Source organism: Schistosoma haematobium, chromosome ZW (genome assembly GCF_000699445.3).
Source record: "Schistosoma haematobium chromosome ZW, whole genome shotgun sequence".
NCBI classification, from domain to species: domain Eukaryota; kingdom Metazoa; phylum Platyhelminthes; class Trematoda; order Strigeidida; family Schistosomatidae; genus Schistosoma; species Schistosoma haematobium.
Genome location: NC_067195.1, coordinates 72,936,146 through 72,956,064, shown reverse-complemented (window position 1 = coordinate 72,956,064; position 19,919 = coordinate 72,936,146). Strand labels below are relative to the sequence as shown.

The 19,919-nt window shown below is 32.5% G+C and overlaps 1 protein-coding gene across 1 annotated transcript in view; it reads left to right on the top strand.

The window, feature by feature from the left end:
• Nucleotides 1-18,890: 18,890 nt before the first annotated feature.
• The window catches only part of FHOD3_1 (FH1/FH2 domain-containing protein 3), a 123,685-nt gene continuing 122,656 nt past the window's right edge, over nucleotides 18,891-19,919 (top strand). The window contains exon 1 of the mRNA XM_051212245.1: nucleotides 18,891-19,825. Within this exon, the coding sequence (XP_051072402.1) occupies nucleotides 19,772-19,825 (54 nt within the window). The 5' untranslated portion in view covers nucleotides 18,891-19,771. The remainder of the gene's footprint in view (nucleotides 19,826-19,919) is intronic.

Here is a 19,919-nt window from a genome sequence, read left to right as displayed (position 1 = left end):
ATATCAGATGGGTTTTGTGGATATTATGGTAATTTCAATGGTTAAGATCATGAGTGCTCGCGCGCGAAACTAGTAGGTCCTGGGTTCGAATCTCGCAGGGGGCGAGGTCGTGCATGAGCACTGATGAGGAGTCCGACAGTAGGACGAAGAGGGCGTCCAGTGCTTCCAGGTTTTCCATGGTGATCTAGCTTCAACTGAAATTACTATAATATCCATAAAACCCATCTGATATTAATCAACATATACTCACTAGTGACTGGATTCAAGAGGTATATCCTGGAGTTCTAGTGAGAAGTAGTGACTAGTGGAGTTCAACCGAATCTGTTGTGAGGTAGTAACCCAATGAAGACAGTGGTGGATGTGTCACTCAATTTCGTGGATTAGTTGAAGTTAGACATTAACACCGTCGGATGCCGGTGGGCTCAGTGGCCTAGTGGTTAAGTGCTCGCGCGCGAAACCAGTAGGTCCTGGATTCGAATCTCTCGGGGGGCGAGGTCGTGGATGCACACTGCTGAGGAGACCCACAGTAGATACGAATTATCTTGTTTATGATAGTTTGAAATTTATCATTGGAAATAAAGTTAGTATCTTGTTTGTAATGTTGCAAGAAGTATGTTATGTCCTACTGATTTCGACAGATATAAGTAGCATGTATTATCAATCGAAAATGAAATGCCTGGAGACAGAAGATTAAGAAGATCAAAAGAAAGAGAATGAGAACAGAGAATGATTGACATGGAAGCGAAAGAAAAATGAAGTCTGAGACGATTGATCGACATTTTTCGGAGGGAACAGTGAAGTTTTAGACAATTGATTGACATTTTACAAGTGAAGATTTTACTGTATGATTCACAGATTTCACTAAGTGATTCTGTAATTTTGTGTTTCAATACATTCGATTGTCATCAATTTTGTTCGCTCTCACTACCATAGTATCAGCCTAGTGTTATATAAAGTTTATGAATAATTTGCAATGTAATATTCATTTATTATTGATGTTAAAGACAAGTCTTTCGTGCTATCTCTTGCGACGGATCAATAATATCAACAACAACAAAAAATGAAACAATTATTCAGTCAATATTTTTCTAGTTAGAATCAGAGGTTTGTAATAAAAATACATTAAATGTAAACATTTATTCATGTAATAGTTGAATTCATGAGTCAATCGAAGCTAAACCACCATGGAAAACTGGAAGCCCTGGGAGGCCTCTTGGTCCTAGTATGGGACTCCTTAGCAGTGCACATCCATGATCCCGCCTCGCGAGATTCATTTAACTGTCATTCTATCTTTTGACAATTCACCATATAATTTTGTTTCTTTTTTATATTTGTTTCCCAAAATGACTTAATAAAAAAAATTGTTTCTTTGAGATGTAATCAGTCATATGAACCCTGGTGAATGTCCAACTACATATACAGTAACTCTCAATCTTACAGTCACGTTGCATAAAGGACAGAATAACATGAATTTATTCTATTTCATTATTGCCCCCTAATGCCCTGGTATGGCCGAGAGTGGGGAGAGTCCGCCCTCCCTCTAAAAATGCTCTCACACGGACATGCGTATATAGCCTCTGCCAGGGAAGTCCTACTCATTGCCTTCCCGTGGCGAGGGTGTTGTTTACGAAATCGACAGGAAAAAAAGTGAATATCCGGTGCCTTAACCGGGTTGGTGGACACGGAGAGTCCACCTAGGGGAGTTGGAAAATTCTGATTCCCAACCAATGGTGCACATGGGCTCCAGTATCCTGAAGGAACAAATGGCGTATGAACCTACTGTTGGTCACCGGCTACCATGAGACTGCATCTCCTTACGTTGCCCTACTACCTTGTGGATCAGACCTTCAGGTCGAAGGCCCCCCAAGAAAACCACCTGCTTCGGTTTGGGCACCCGGACAGTACCACAGCCCTCACACAAGTGAAATGAGATTTGTGTGGCGCATATGTATTTGGTGCCTCCTTGTACCAATATCTATGTGTTAAAATAAATAAATAATAGAATTTCATTGTTAGCTTTTTGCAACTTGTAATATTTCATTCTTATCGGAAAATTCTAAATCGAGGTTAGGATACGAATATTGATGAATTTTTCCAAACTTTAATACAAAAATGCATCAAACCAGTATGACAAAAACTACTAGAATTCATTTAGGGCTAAACAGTTTAATTAAGAGGTTGTGGGGGCTAATATTATTGTCAAGCCCACATAGCTTATTCTAGCCTCTGCAAAGACTAATCGATTCATTCTTCTCAAGCCACATTTATATCATGTTCTTCGATGCGTTTCCCTGATTATCTGTTCAAGTCAATGAGTGTACGAAATATACGTATTCAAACCTCATTCTTGTACCTGACTTATTTAATTCCGTTATTTACTAACGCGATTAAGTCGATGATCATATACGAAGATTGGTGGTATGTATAAGTCGATAAGGATAATCACACGATCTCAGTCAAATATTTTAGGGCCGCTAAAATGTTACAGTTAAATATTATTACATAAAGGAGGCTTCTGTTCATTAAATATGACTGTGTTAGATCACAGGTTTTCAATGAGCTATTATGTTATTGATTATTAAGAACAAACAGATGATATAAATCAAGTTTAGCTGATTATAAATGAAATTCTGTACCAGGAAAGTATTGAAAATATGATGAAAACTGATATGACATGAAATTGAATTCACTTTAGCGATCCTAAACAGGATTCTACCACCGACATACCGGAATACTAAGTATAAGGTAATACGACCAACAGCTTCAACTAGACCTGGACGCTAGAAAATTAGATTCAATACTAGACAGAGCATACGTTCAATACACAAAATAGTAAATCATGTGTACACATGTATATACAGTTCAACCAATGATGGAGAATCAGATTAGACAGATAATAGTTAAGCAGCAAAAATTACAAGCAGTCAGTGCACAGTGAAATTATAGTAGAATTCTACAGTGAAACTAATTTACAATATTATAGTATCATGTATTTAATATAGCTGAATATTTCTGTCTACATTCATAATTAAATCATGTCTTAGTTTTACCAACACTCCAGAAATAAATAGGAGTTCAAAAAAATGGTGTCATTAGGCACTTTCTTCTCACACAAGTCAGGTTATGCCAGCTCCATAGCTATTGATTCAGTGGATTTCAGAACATGGGAATTTGATTTCTTATCATTCACTTTGAAAGGTTCACTAAAATCTACATGAGTTCCTGCTTCAATTAAATATCTTCTGAGTCGAGACTCATTGAACTTTTTCGAAGAATCTGTTAGTCTCACCTTTTATGTAGATATACGTTATTGTTTTAGACAAGATCAAATTCTTTTCATAATAAGTTCAAGCTGATACTATTTTTAGCATTCGATTAAGTGCCTCTGGGACCTCATCACTCTTCACGATGAAATGTCTAAAGAATTCTCTGTCAAATTTAATTTTCTTTAGTGACCCGAGATCTGACTGCAATTGAATCGGATGATTGATTGCTGTCAAAATATACATCCTGGCTATCGTCGTATAAAATTATCAACTTAACTCGCGTTGGTGAATAACGGAATTAAATAAATCAAATACGAGGATTGATGATATATATACTTCAGTTACATTTCATACGATCCAATTAGAGTCAAATCTCAAGCCACTAAATTTCGCTTTCGGCTTTTATGGACATCTCAATGAATTTTAGTGCATAGTCATTTTTTCAAGTATATTTTTTATTTAATAGTTGGAATCATGAGTTGACTAAAGCTAGACCACCATGGGAAAACTGAAAGCATTGAACGTCCGTTTCGTTCTAGTATGAGACTTCTTAGCACTGCGCATCCACGATACCGCCCCACGGGACTCAGACCCAGAATTTATCAGCCTGGCTCAATTTTGTGGATTGATTGAAGTTAAATAATAACACCAATGGATGCCAGCCAGCTCAGTCGTCTAGAGGTTAAGCGTTTACGTGTGAGACCGGATTCAAATCTCGCGAGGCGGGATCATGGATACGCACTGCTGAAGAGTCTCATACTAGAACGAAACGGTCGTCCAGTGTTTCGAGTTTTTCCATGATGGTTTAGCTTCAACTGACTCATGAATTCAACTATAAAATTACTAAGATCTTCACAATTCAATATATCTTACTTGGAGAGTAATAGACATAATGTTTATTTAATGATAACATATTTCAATATCTCAAAAAAAAAGAAAAAAGTTTATGATACACATGTTTTTGATTACTAAAACAAATAATACTAGACCAATAAATTTAGTTTTTATTTCATAATTTATAAATAAATATATTATTCGGTGTTTATACTACTCACAAATAAAGAAGATATGTTTAAGTGTATTTCTTTTAAACGGGGCACAAAATTGACATTAATACAGCTTTTAGAACGTTGTATAGTAATTGTCAAGGTCGAATTCTCAAGTTTATTGAAGCCTTGTCTATTCGTAAATATAAACCCCCCCTTATGTGTACAAAAACAATTTATCTTAACCTTGAGTTTACCCTGGTAATCCTTAAGTCATTCAATGGCCTAAGATAACTTGACAATTTCTTATTCCTTCTATACGATGTAAAATTGTTTCTCTCCCCCTTTTTATACTCTTTACTTGAACTTTCATTTAAGTGACCTTTATTAATTTCCATATAAAATGCTATGACAAGTATATGTGCGACTAAATTGTTCGAAATGTATAGCGCAGTTACATCACATTTTTCAGATCAGCTCCGTTTTCTGATTGTTCTATCGATATTTAAAAAAAAATAGGTACCAATTTTAAATCAATCTATTTGCTTCTTCTATTTGTACACAAAGATTATAATGAATTTCGTTATTAACCAATTGCTTTCAATTGATTAACTTATTAATATATTAGTGTTATATAACTAGAAGAAAGTAAATGTTAATTTATTATATTATAATCGTTAGTGTTACTGATTCAATGAGTTGCTATAATGTGAATAAACGACGAACAACTACTAATATATATATTCTGAGAATAATAATTACAGAATTCATGCCAGTTTACAGGCATGATCAATTTGATATAAATAGTAACGTTAGACGTGCAGAACAAACATGTGATAAAAGAAAGTTTTAAGTATACTAGTTCAGTAGTTGTTTAGGTGGTACATATATTACAGAGATCCTATGCATCAGCCGGGAATTTTTAATATTTCTTAAATGGACAGCCTGTTGATTTATTAACGGAGTAATTAAGGTCAATTCGTGTGCCAGATCGAATTAATGATAATTATCTACAACTACAGAAGTTAAAACGAAAACACAGAGTACGGAAAAACAAAGCAGTAATTACCAAAATATATGAATCCGGTCTACCTAAATGCGTGTGTCATGTGACACAGTGATATACTGTTGATGTTATTCAAATTAGTTAAATAATGCTGGGGACGGTAGGTGGTTTTACTTAGGGAATTCACTAATAAAGATGGCTAAACATTTAAGCTTTTTAAAAGATCACTTGTGGAATGAGATACACTTACAGGTGCTAGACCATTCAATGCATTTTCAGAGGAGCAGTATGCATCAATGCAGTGAACAAATAATGGGAGTGATTTTATCGTACGGATAGATTGTGGTAGGTTATTCCAGAGTCTAGAAAATTTACAGGTGAAGTAATTCATATAGAGAGATGATTTACAATAAGTTTGTTTCAATCGTGACATATATATTATCACAGTAAATCTAAACAATGAGTTAGGTTATTTTTTATGTTATAAAGGTGAACTTTATTGTCATTTATATTGTTTAAAGTTAGAAGTTGATGATCGTAACTGTCATCTAGATAAACAACAAATTTTGGGAAAATTTTTTTTGTTGGATCACAGGAATCACCTAATTGATTAATAATAATAATAATAATAATAATAATAAGATTATAAGCAAAGATGGATAGTGGCTAGCACTGGACCTAAGACGCGCGTTTCGTCCTACTTGGGACTCGTCAGCTGGATGTGCCTGCACCTCAAAGTTGATGTTCACTCCGAAGCTCGAGCCCAGTATCGTTCGCTTCAAACGCTATCGCGTTATCCACTCAGCTACTGAGTACTGATAACCACCTGCTTGTGCAATGAGGTGAAGCTTAAATTCACTTGGTATCATTTACTTGAAGTCCTCAACATCAATGGGAAGATTCAAGTAAACAATACCAAGTGAATTTAATAGTAATAATAAACATGGATGTTGACGAAAACACCAATTGCTGACTTTTCTCTATTATATATATATATTCGTCTTGGGATGATTTGGCCTGAATGTTTGTCCATAATCCAGATTATTTGGTAAAACTAATTTAAATTAATGATCGTTACTTGAATTTATCTGAGAAGTTTAACTCATTAACTTATTATTTAAGTTACAAGTTTAATTCATCCATACGAAGTGTGTAAAATGGATAGAAACGGCTATGAAAATAGTTGGTATGGTAGTGTAACAAATGCCACTCTCTACTAAGCATTACGTTATCGTTACAAATATCTTTAGTTCTTTTATTTTATTCAATAATCTTATGTAAAGATAAATGAAATTTACTTAACTAACGTTCGGACTGTGTTAATCGATTGCTAGGACAGAGATATATGTTCCAATGATTAAATAATCAAAATGTAGCCTCAAAACTTTAAACATTAGTATTAACATAGTAATGATCTGTCATCTATGAACAATCCTATTCATTTTCTCTCACCGAAATCTCATAAGACTTCTACAGACGTGTTCAATGTAAGGCAATCCTCCAATATACTGAATGAAATAAACACACATATCACTGAAAATATTTTGTTATAAAAGTCTTACTTTAATATTCAGAATGTAAGTATGGATTTCAGAAGGGACTAAGTAGAGAAATAATAAATTACCAACTCTACATAACCATAAACTCACAATTAATAAAACTTAGTATATATTAGAAAATAATGTGGTATGGGTTACTTATATCCATATAAGTAGTATATAACGGTGGTCAGGCATGGAATGTATTTCAGTAGGAGGTCGAGAAGGAAAGAACGGGAATGGAAAGCAATTGGTATGAAAATGCATAGACAATGAAATCTGAGACAATGGACTGATATTTGCAAAAGGAATAGTAAAATTTGAGACGATGGATTGATATTTTTCAAATTAACTACCTACTATATGGTTCTTAGATTTTAGTGAAAAGCTCTGTAACTTCGTGTCAAATACATTCGATTATCTCCTTTCGTGTTCTTGTTCATTCCAATAGTAGTTCCTGAAATTTAGGCTATGCATCATTGAGAAGTTTTTTCACTTAAAGTAAACGTTATAGATGACTGTCTGATATTCATTAATGCTGTTTTTTTTGTCAAGTGACATTCAATTACAAGAAAAACTATCTGTAAAGTTATTTGACGTTTAAAAATACCTTGTCGATTATGTTATATTCTTACATGACAGTTATGACGGAAATGTGTGACAAATGTTATATCACAATTTAGGTTGAAAGTTGTAAAGAAACAAATGCTTATTCTTTATCATAAAGCCTTACCTAATATCTTCAATGAAACAGGAGTGATTTAAACAATTGAGAGAAAAGAATCTCCTCATTCAATATACTCAATAATGTAGTAGACGGAATGTTTAAGGTAATAATATCTTAGATATTTACATTTGTGACATCATCTTGACCGTAGAATGCTAAAATTTCTAATTTTCATTCGAATTGAAAAAACAAATCACATGTTCACTCTATGAATGTATACACCAACCAACACCTAATTGCTTGTTCAAACTTTATTTCAATTCTATCCCATATAAATCCTAATTAAAAATGTAAGAACATTCGAATGCCTATCATTTGTTCAATTAGATATAATAGTCATAATTGAAATATTCTGACAGTGTTACGGAATAATAATTTAATTTGATTTATTATATAAACTGAGATCTACTCATCATATTCCTATCAATATTTATTCATTATGTAATCACTTGTTTCTAGCCGCTTGAACTGTTGTCACAATCAATGTTACACAGTTAAAATCATGAGTCATTTGAAGCTGGACCATTATGGAAAACCTGGAAGCACTGGACCGCTGTTTTGCCCTAGTATGGGACTCCTCAACAGTGCGCATCCACGATGCCCCTTCGCGAGATTCGAACCAGGACCTATCAGTTTCACGGATTCAACTATTTAAATTTCAAAAATATCCACAAAACCCATTCTCATAATAATAATCACCTGCTCGCTAGTGACTGACTTCAAGAGGCATTTCCTGGAGTTCTAGTGAGAAGTAGTGACCAGTGGAGTTCAACCAGGTCTGTTGTGAGATAGTAACTCACTGATGACAATGATGGATGTGTCACTCCATTTCGTGGATTAGTTGAAGCTAGACATTTATATCGTTGGATTCCGGTCGACTCAGTGGTCTAGTGGTTAAGCACTCGCGCAAGAGGTCGATAGGTCCTGGGTTCGAATCTCGCGGGTGGATGGATCGTGGATGCGCACTGCTGAGAAGCCTCATACTATGACGAAACGACCGCCCAATGCTTCAGGTTTCCCATGTTGCTCTAGCTCATAATTTCAACTACTGAGATTTCTAAAATCTCCACAAAACCCCTTCTGATAACAATCAATGTTGTAGAATGTTCTTTCACATAAGGTATATATTGATAATATTCAATCTATTAGTTTTATTTACATCCTTGCTATACTATACGAATATGTCTTCAATATAACTTCCAAATAAACTCTTTCATGTAAGTAATTTAAACTCATTATGTCATTATAATTTTAAATATCACAGATTGTAAGCAGCTGATGAGAATCAGACGAAATAAAATGAATTCATGCTATTCTGCTAGAATCTTTGTTCTTGCTCTTTTCAAAATCTAAACTCTGACAGATGATTGAAGAATATTTAAATAAATATATATCAATTTGATAAGTTATTCATTCAATGAAACTCAATAATCTTCACATCCATATACTTACAATTATTAATTTCATTTGGAAACAAATTTTATTCTTAGCTAGTTATATTATATTCTGGCATTTAACATTACAATTATACACAAACTGCATCTTTATGATAAACAAATTTTGATTGTAAGTCATTTTAAATTAGTTTATTGTTTGCTTTTATGATGATAAATGCAGACAATTAAACGTAAGGTTGAATAAACGATACAGAAGTAATAATTTGGAAGTTGTTATTCCTTGATTAGGTTCATCAGTATCAGATGCTTAAGTTTTAGTGGGACCCTTCATTTTGACGTCATTTAGATCGGACAATGTTATCTATGGATTCACCACTTTAGTGTCCTGATGTCTGACTTCAATTGGATCGTATGAATGTTACTGAAATATATATATAGGCTATCCTCGTATATAATTATGGACTTAAATTACGTTAGTGAACAACGGAATTAAATAAGCCAAATACGAGAATGAATTTTGAATATGTATATTTTATGCATTCATTGGTTTGAACAGGCACTGAGGTAGAGGAAACAAAAAAGGAAGAGTGAAGCAGATTGGAGAAGCAAAGAGAAGAGAGCGAAACGAAATGACGCGCATTTGAGAAGGTGTGTGAACCAACTACATTTAATCAAGCGTTAATCAATATTTATTGCCACAAAAAAATAATCTACAGACATGTGATGAGTAGGATACGATATACGCACACATGCTCATATAAAAACAATCAGGGTTGATCAGTGAATAATTGACGAGGTCAGAATGTGACTCAGGAAGAATGGATAAATTGGCCAGTCTAGAAGTTAGAATAAGGTATATGGGCTTAACATAGCAACTGACACTACAAAGTCACCAGTTAGAATTCCAAATGTGATTTTTTTCCATTCCGCGTCTACTACTTTTTTATAGCCTAGTTTTCCAAACTTGACCAGTTACACATTTGCCTTGTAGCATCAACCTTATGCTGATATAAGCCTAGCTACTATTTATTCGCTATCCTTAGGCCTAAAAGACAAGTCAACAAACAGCCGCTATGATTAATAATTCAATCACGAATTAAAAACTCTTACAATAATGCGGACTACAGTAAACAACATAATCAAGAAGTTACGTTATGGGTATATTATGAAACACAAGAAAAAGTACTGAATAGTAGGTTCATAATAAATTAACGGAAATTTAAGAAATGTTCAACACATGACAATAATTTGTCCATCACGAAAAAGCTTAGAACCAGGAGAATACAAAATTACAGTAATTCAGGTATTTAATATATCAACAAAAAAAGAATACAAACGATAAATTTAGCTAGAAAAGTCCCGAAAGTTCAACTTTTCCATTATACTTGTCTAGTTACAACAGAATTAACATAATATTATTGTCTTTTATTATGAACAATCCATCAACAACTATCATGGTTAAACGTATTTTCAAAATGATGTGATAAAATGATAATTTTAGCATTGGCCGATATTAGTTCGAGAGCTACTGTAAATCTACTGAGAACAATATGCGATCAGAGAAAAGTACACTTATGAGAAGTGTTAAAAAGACTGTGAAAGCTTTCTTATTGAATTGGTAGTTTTAACGGTAGAAATACCAAGCAAAAAAGTAACCATATCAATATACAAAATACACCAAACTAATGAAATTAAGGTGGTAAATTTTAGAATCTTCTAGGTTTATTTCAAGTAATTTATTGAGTAAATTCAGTTGAAAACTAATTACACTGCTCTGGTAGCTTATTTTCGAATGATTTTGTAGTTAATATTACAAAACTCACATTGGTTACTGTTTACCGATCAATCAGTATGATAGTTACACTACCTAAAGCATTGCTTGTTTCAGATTCAATCCTCACTTTACTTAGGGTTACACAAAATCTTCGTTCATAAATGCAAACCAGCGCGAAATATGATTCCATGGATTTGTGACAATCATCTCGTGATATCTTACCATGAAGTTAGGTTGATGAGTTTGTTAGTCATACTGTAAACATAACTGACATAATTCAATTTTTGCTAAGCCTTAAATTACATGGCGTTCGTTACTATTCGATGACGGGTTAAACGTTTTCAGTGCACATAAAACATCTCTCTATTATTTGATCATAACTACATAATTATCAATAGGAATGCCATTTATATTGCAGCAAATCGTATAAAAATGTTAACTAAAAGTAAAAGCGTCAACTCAAGTAGCTAACTGTATCGATCATATCCAAACAAGTTTGAACTGAATTCTTTAATTACTGTCTTTATTTTTGCATTAATAAATTCATGTTAAAGCCAAACCATAACGTAAAGCTTGAGCGACTATCCAGGCAATTATAACAAAATCTTGATCTGTCCAGCCTATCAGATTAACAGCAAATATGAGAGAAAAGTTTGTTGTGTTAGGATTAAGATTTAAGATTAGTATTCATTGTTAGGGCTTTCATCATGAACTGATATAAGCTATGACGCATATGGCTATAAAATATTTTTACCTGTTAGCTGGTTTTAATTCATGAAGAAAACCTTAGACCCACTATATAACCTAAAAGTGATTTCAATCTTGAGATGTCAATTTTGAAGTCCATCATGATCATCCATAAGTTATAACATAAACGTTAAAATTCTTTTCTGAGTCAAAATATTCATAATACAGTCGGCGAGGAACAATTCCTCAGGAAGATTCTCCCTCCCAGCATCCACAGACGATAGGTTGTTTCGATACATGGGCCATGACCTTGAAACGATTTGCATATTCATCATTATCACAGCTTTACCAAAATCATTGATTATAAATTTATTATTTTCGAAAATAGACCTTTAAATTAGGTGTTCACCTTTGACACAATGCCATTTTAAGAAAGATTCCACGGTTTCATATTTTGGTATGTGTGAATTAAGTTTGATAAGTTGAACCATATGTTGTATGTTATCGTTTGTATTTATTTTTTTCAAATTTATATAGTCGAGAAAAATCCAAATGGTATACAATCATTCTTTGAGATAAGTTTATAACGTTAAGTTACTTAACATTGAATATACTTAAACAAATACTCTTCAAAATAACAAAACTAATTTAAGAATTAAATTTAAACATTCATTCACAACTTACTGCACTTTTTAGTGGGGCCCTCCTCCTTAACATCAATTAGACCGCACGATATTGTCGACGGACTCTCGAGATCTGACTCCAGTTTGATCGTTTGAATGATTGTTGTTGATATATATATATATATATATATATATATATATATATATATATATATATATATATATATGTCGCCTATCGTTGTATATAATCATCGACTTAAATCGCGTTAGTCAGTAACGGAATTAAATAAGTCAAATAACGAGAATGGACTTTTGAATACATATATTTTGTAATATGAAGTGAATGGAATAGAGCGAAGCGAAACGACGGGAAATGGAGATGGCGGGTAAGCCAACTCCATTTAGTCATGCGTTAATCAATATTTATAGGCACATAAAAATAAGTTACAGACATGTGATGAATGGGATGGGAAGTGTACACACATATGCGCTCATATAAAAACAGTCAAGATTGATAAGCGAATAACTAACAAGGTCAAAATATGACTCAAGTAAAATGAATAGATTGGCCTGTTCAAAAGCCAGAATAATGTATATGGGCTTAACATAATAACTAACACTACGACATCATCATTATCATTGAATATTATTGAGCAATCTAGGAATAAACACAAATATAATTATGAGATGCTGAAGAAGATTTGTAGCTCAGGTGGATGATTTTGATAGAGTTTTGTTCTCTGAGCTGGATGGTTTAATCATGGAGAGCTGATAATGTCATTCAGAAGAACGATGAAATCCTCCATAACCAAACCATCCAGCTCAGAGAATAAAACTACAATAAATATAATTCTACGAATAAAACCCATTACTATTGTAATCTATACAAGAATTTCAATGAATTTGCCAATTTTTTTACACAGTGCACTCAACAAAAGGATGTAGTTACATTTATTATTACACATTATCATACTTTTCTAGATTAATTTTATTTGTGTAATACAAAATGAAGTAAATGTATTCAATATGGAAGATACTATATCATAAAATGTAAATTAATCCCAGTTAAAAGTACATTATATTGATGATAATGCTGATGATTGAATTTTCTGATGATTATTTAATAGTTTTGAACTAGAAATAAAACATTCTACTTATAACATTTTATATTTAAGTAGTTTAAAAATATGATAAGAAGAAATTACAATAAAATTTATAAAAAGATTTCTCTTTTTTTCTTTTTAACATTTTATATTTAATTCTACTGATTGATTTGAAATTAGGTTTTGTTCAAGTGCCTTATAATGGATAGCAAAATTATTATTATCGTTAAATATGAGTCGGGATCGTGGATGCGCACTGATGAGGAGTCCCACGATAGGATGAAACGGCCTTCCAGTGCTTCCAGGTTTCCCACAAAACTCTTCTGTTACTAATCAAAATATGCTCACTAGTGACTGGCTTCAAGAGGTATATCCTGGAGTTCTAGTGAGAAGTAGTGACTAGTGGAGTTCAACCGGATCTGTTGTGAGATAGTAACCCAATGAAGACAATAGTGGATGTGTCACTCAATTTCGTGGATTAGTTGAAGATAGATATTAACACCGTTGGATGCCGGTGGGCTCAGTGGTCTAGTGGTTAAGCGCTCGCGCGCGAGACTGATAGTTCTTGATTCCGGATCTCGCGTGACTGGATCGTGGATTCTCACTGCCGAAGAGTCCCATACTCGGACAAAATGGCCGTCCAGTGCTTCCAGGTTTTCTATGGTGGTCTAGCTTCAATTGACTCACGATCTCAACTATTGACATTACTACAATCTCCACAAAATCCCTTCAAATACGCATATATTTAATCGGATAATTTGTAAAGATAAGCTTGATTTGAAGTGAGCTTTGGTTGCAGATAGATATCAATTGATGAATCATCTGAAACTAATGATCAGGTAGCTAATTATTCTATCTTCCCAGTATTGCCTAATCATGGATTCGAAATGAAAATGTAGTTAAGATTTTTAGGTTTATCAACAAGCAATTTATATTCAAACTACAGAGTAAGTTTGTTTAAATATTAATCAGTGTGTTACATAATCAATAAAATTTAAATTCACTTGGTATTGTTTTGCTTGTATCTTCCCATTGAGGTTTAAAACTGCAATTGACCAGTCTGTTATTGGCGTATGCGCATACTGTGCGTATGCCTCGATATCGCCTTAATTCACAAGCTGTTATAAGCAAAGATGGATAGTGGCTAGCAGTGGAATCCATCAACTCTGAGATGCAGGTACATCCAGCTGACGAGTCCCAAATTGGACGAAGTGCGCGTCCTAGATTCCACTGCTAGCCACTATACGTCATTAAAATTTGGTTTAAATAAATAATCCAGTAAATAATGAACAAAATTAAATTGAATATCAACTGTTGAATACATCCTTCCAAGAAGTGAATGTCACTTAATATGCAGTAACTATACTAAATGACTTGACTTTCAATTGTCAGGTTAAACTATTCGAAAACAATCGAAGAAAGTTGTATTTTGATGATTGTTTAGAGCAGATCTAAAATTTCTAATTTGCGTGTAGACTCAGTTTATCGACCAATAACGTAGAGACCAATGAACCAATGATAATCATAATACCGATAGTTAATGAGCATAGAAGTATACATAAAGACGACATAATTTCTCAGGACAAATATTCATAATCAAAATCCTTCAAATGGCTAAAGCATTAGTTATTCGAATCAAAAATCCAAAGGTACTTATCCTAAAGAAATTTTTTTCAACTGCTTCTCACTCAATTAGTTAACAATCATTCTAATGATATAAGAACGTAATCTCACTAATGGGCATACAAAATGTTTTCTTGGTATTTTCATAGCTGAAATTTATCTTATTCTCACATCTTACTATATTATAATATATATAAACCTTTGAGAAATGTAATTAGCCTTCACCACTATTTATTATACCTTACCTAGTTCATTCTATTCTATATGTGGAACAATCTGTGACCAAATATTTATTCTAATTTGTAATTATAAATTGTTATCCTTTATTTATTCGGATCATTATTCTCACAATTCCATTTAACATTTAAACCTATTCAAGTTAACATTGTATATTAATCATTTTATTATTAATAAATTTATTTTATTTTATGAGGAAATACTACAATTTTAAACGACATGATTCATCTTAAACCTGGTAACATTTTTCAACAATTAATTTCAATATATAACTGTAGAATCTGAAGAAAATTTATTCAAAGGAGTATTCTTCATTCATGGATCGGCAAAGTAAGTACAGAGTATCTACAATTGAAGGACATCTGGAACTTAAAACAACTGTCGACCAACACCAAAGTCAGAATTTTCAATACAAATGTCAAGACGGTTCTACTGTATGGGGCGGAAACATAGAGAACTATGAAAGCCGTCATTCAGAAGATACCAGTGACTAGAAACTAACTTTCTCTTAAATATTTCTTATTCTTAAAAATCCCATATTTGAAATTTTGAAAGATAATAATTTCGCTGATTGAAATCATGAGTCATTTGAAGCTAGACCACCATGGAAAACCTGGAAGCATTGGACGGCCAACTCGTCCTAGTATGGGACTTATCAGCAGTGCGCATCCACGATCCCGCACCTCGCGAGATTTGAACCCAGGACCTATCAGTCTCGCGTCAGGCGCTTAACCAACTAGACCACTGAGCCGGACGGCATCCAGAGGTGTTAATGTCTAAGTTCAATCAATCCATGAAGTTGCACCACCGTACATCATTGTCTTCAGTAAGTTGATATCTCACAACAGACCTGGTTGAACTCCACTGGTAACGGCTTCTCACTAGAATTCCAGGAGTATCTCCTGAAGTCAGTCACTAGCAAGCAGGTGATTATTATTATGAGAATGGGTTTTGTGGAGATTTTTAGAAATTTCTAAAAATCTCCACAAAACCCATGACACATATATTTCAACAACAATCATCATTACAATCTCCTTCGAGTCAGGTCTCGGGCCACTAAAGTGGAGAGCCCTTTCGACAAAATCGTTCGATCTAAATGACGACAGAATAAAGGGCCTCACACGTATGATGAATACTGTAACAAACAAACAAATTAATACTCATATCAGTTAGCAAAATCATGAAATAATTTATAAATTGAGCCAAACAACCTTTTATCTAATATTTCAGTTAGTGTGATTTATCCCACCTATATAGAACCATATAAGTAGTATTCAGAATCATTCGGAAGTGAGATTCGTGACAGCAAGAACTGGAATTGAAAAGAACAGGAAGGTATATAGAAAGCAATTCGGATAACAACTGAATTAGAAGAATCATGAAGTGTGTAAACGACAACTGTAGGAAGATGTGCAAATAATGCAATTAGTTTATGATTTTCACATATCGCAAAGGCAATGTGTAATTTTACATTAAATTTAGTACATTAGTATTGAAAACAGTACATGATATATTAATTCCACGACTGTTAACAAAAAAGTACTTGGGTTCGAGAAATGACAATTTCGATTATCAAGGAAATCTAACGCATAAATTATAATTAGTTAGTTATTTTTATTTTATGGAAAATTGATTGAGTTCAAGTAATAATTGGTTTCTTGATTATCAAAGTATGTGAATGTGAAATCGTTGGTGTTGAAAACTTCCTTATTAATATACGATATCTGTTCAGTACTTTTCATTTTTACAGCTTCTTTGTGATAGATGAATAGATTAACTGATTAGTCACTGACTAAAAATCAACGTCATGTCTACGTAGTTCTTCTTACTGACTTAACAGCTTTATGGCAGTCTCAGACTTCAAAGTTGGTTTCGATCCTTCTGACAGTATAAGTCCCCTAAAGGACCATAAGTACGTCTTACTATTGAGTGCTAAATAGATGGAAGTCTAAATTTAAAGTATCTTTTTATTTTTTTTATTATTATCATCAGCTTTATTCACTATTATATTTTTGGTACAATATAGAATTCTCAGGGTAAAGTATTTCAACAAGTTTCCGTTTCTTTCTTCTTCGTCGGTCCTGGCGATAAATATTGAGTGATAGCCAGTTAGATGTTAGCAGTTCACTAAATGAACATCTGAATAATGTGCATTCTTTCCGTTGTATATTGCCAGCAACCACATTCTCTCTTATTGAGTTTTTTGTAACTTTGACAACGAAAGGTTGTACACTTTTCAGAAACGCAGCAGAATATGTTGTGCGATTAATAAACATAATGATATATTAAAACAAACAAAAATAGATAACTTGTTGAAATATCTAGATGGCAGGAACAGGTAGCCCAGATGATCAAGCAGGCAGTTAGCGATAGTAAACTTTTTTTGAAAATATCCGAATAACTAACAGTTACATTACTATCGAAATCAGTTGAACATAATCAACACAGTCATTAGTAAAACTCGAACACTCAATCATATCAATATTTACCATAGTAGTCACGGTCAAACTGACCTCATTTTGATCAAATTGATATTTAGAAAATTTGTTCAAAGTTCCAGTTATTTTTTCTTAAATTCTAACCAAACACAAAAACATAATTAAAGAGATTATGAGTGAAATATTCTCACTATAAATGAGTTTTGATAAATGTTTATTCACTGTAAATGAATTCCTTATACAAACACCAATGGAATGCTGATCACTTCTTTAATTCATAATGTCAATTTTAAAATATAATACTGTGTATGTTTCATACAAGAAATTATAAATATCAACAACAATGTACTTTTGATGGTCGGTATTCGATATTATCCTTAAATTTCCTATACTAATCATCCTGATAACTGTTACTAGATAACGCCTTCAACGATGTTTAAGTCAGAAGACGAATACGAAACGTTAATCATGTTTATTATTTCACTACGCACAGGTAAACGAAACCATAGGCACACAAAGCAAGAATGAAAAGCTAGTGCTGAAAAACAAGCAAGTGAGTCAAATAATCAACAGGATTACAATGTTCATGTTTACATACATAGGAAAACGAATAAGTTATCGAATCATTTAAGCGACTAACACTAACGCTAGCAGAATGAATATATGCGTAGTCAGTAAGCAATGCTCATATGAGTGAAACAATAATAAGCGTACAATGGTATGGATAAGTTGTTATTTGCACGAATGACTCTGTTTATTACATAAGTTAACAAAAAAAGCTTAACCAAATTAAATGGGAACAATCTCAATTGTACATGAGCTGTTATATACTATTTCTAATATCAGTGTAATTCAATTAATTAATTGTACATTGTACTACAAATTACATAAAATTGTTCACATTAAACCATAAACATTTCATTTCCTATAATCAATAATTTTTTTGTCTTTTACTAGATATTGTTCCCATAAATTTTTTTATTCTTTAATTATATCAGATACATTCTATTTCATTAGACATCTCTAGTGAGAAATTATGTATATAACACTACATTTTACATCCTATCAAAACCTAAAAATCAATAATAAATCCTTTTTGGAAAAAAAGTGAAGCACATAACAGAAAAAATCGAGATCAGGCATTACTGTTGCCTAATGTATATTTATACATTTTGAAGATATAACTAAAAAGGTAAGAGGATTTTCAGAAAATACAAGCAACTGATTGTCCCCTTTTTATTGTCTGTATATATATTTTTTCTTTCTTTTTGAATTAGTTTTAAAGTGTAGATAAATGTATATCTATGTATATGTGCTTCGTTACGCGGATGTTTGTCTACATATAGTTAACAAATGAACACATATGAATATGTAGTCCTTACTAGTATTATTTCTGTTTACCTTTACAAAGGAAATGCACAATTTTAATCGATATTATTTCAACCAACTATATGTGCCTAAAAGTGTAGAATAGGAAAATATAGAGTCAATAATAAACCTAACAAAATAAGAAATCATATGAAGCTGATGAATAAACACTCTCATACAAGCATACACACTAGGTATAACTACTTGTTAGCTAGTTAGCTGAATCAAACTTAAGTTTTAAATGATTATAAAGAATTATTCATTTCATTACTGATTTACAATAACCCTAACAAAAGACTATTCTCTCTTATTGTCAAGAGAGTTTTCAGGTTTTTTTTAACTTTTAACAAAACGTAACATTAAAAGATAAAAATTATTTTCTGGAAAAAAAAGGTATTTCGTATCAACTGATAAAATTATTTTAATGAAAATAAACTTAGACCCTCCTGCCCCCCTTGAATACTAATTCACAGATTTTCCCATTGAAGTTAACAACAACAACAATCATCTACGTTTAACTAAATTCACTGTGAAGAAAATGCCCTGTTTATGGATTATATGTAACTTTTCTATTGTAAATAATGCATATCGAATACTTCCAACAAGAAAATATCCTTTGTTTTTCACTCTCATCGTTTAATAATCATCAAAGTGTTTAAACACAATTATGACTGTTTATTACATACTACTTTTAAAATGATAAAATTTAGTAGTAACAACTTATAAATACACGATAATAGTATTTCCATAATCAAGAACAAAATTCTATTCAGTACACTAACACACACACACATAAACACGAAGAACATAAAGAAAAAAAGGTTTCAATTATTGATAACAATTGTAAAACGTCGTTTAATGTTTCATGCAATGTGTTTCTTTAAAAGATAATTACTATCAAACTATTTACGAAAATCGAAAAAAAAGATGGATGAAGCAATAAATGAGTAAATCTATAGGATATCCTATTGTAATCTAAACGCATTTATTGATTAATCATGTCCAGTTATCGTTGGCCACCAGTTCCTACATCTGGACTTAAATCACGAGATGTAAGTTTTATATATATGATCAAGTTATTCAGCGAATATCTATGATCTCTTGTATCCCATAATTTCTTGTCAAATGATAACCATCTTGAATTGA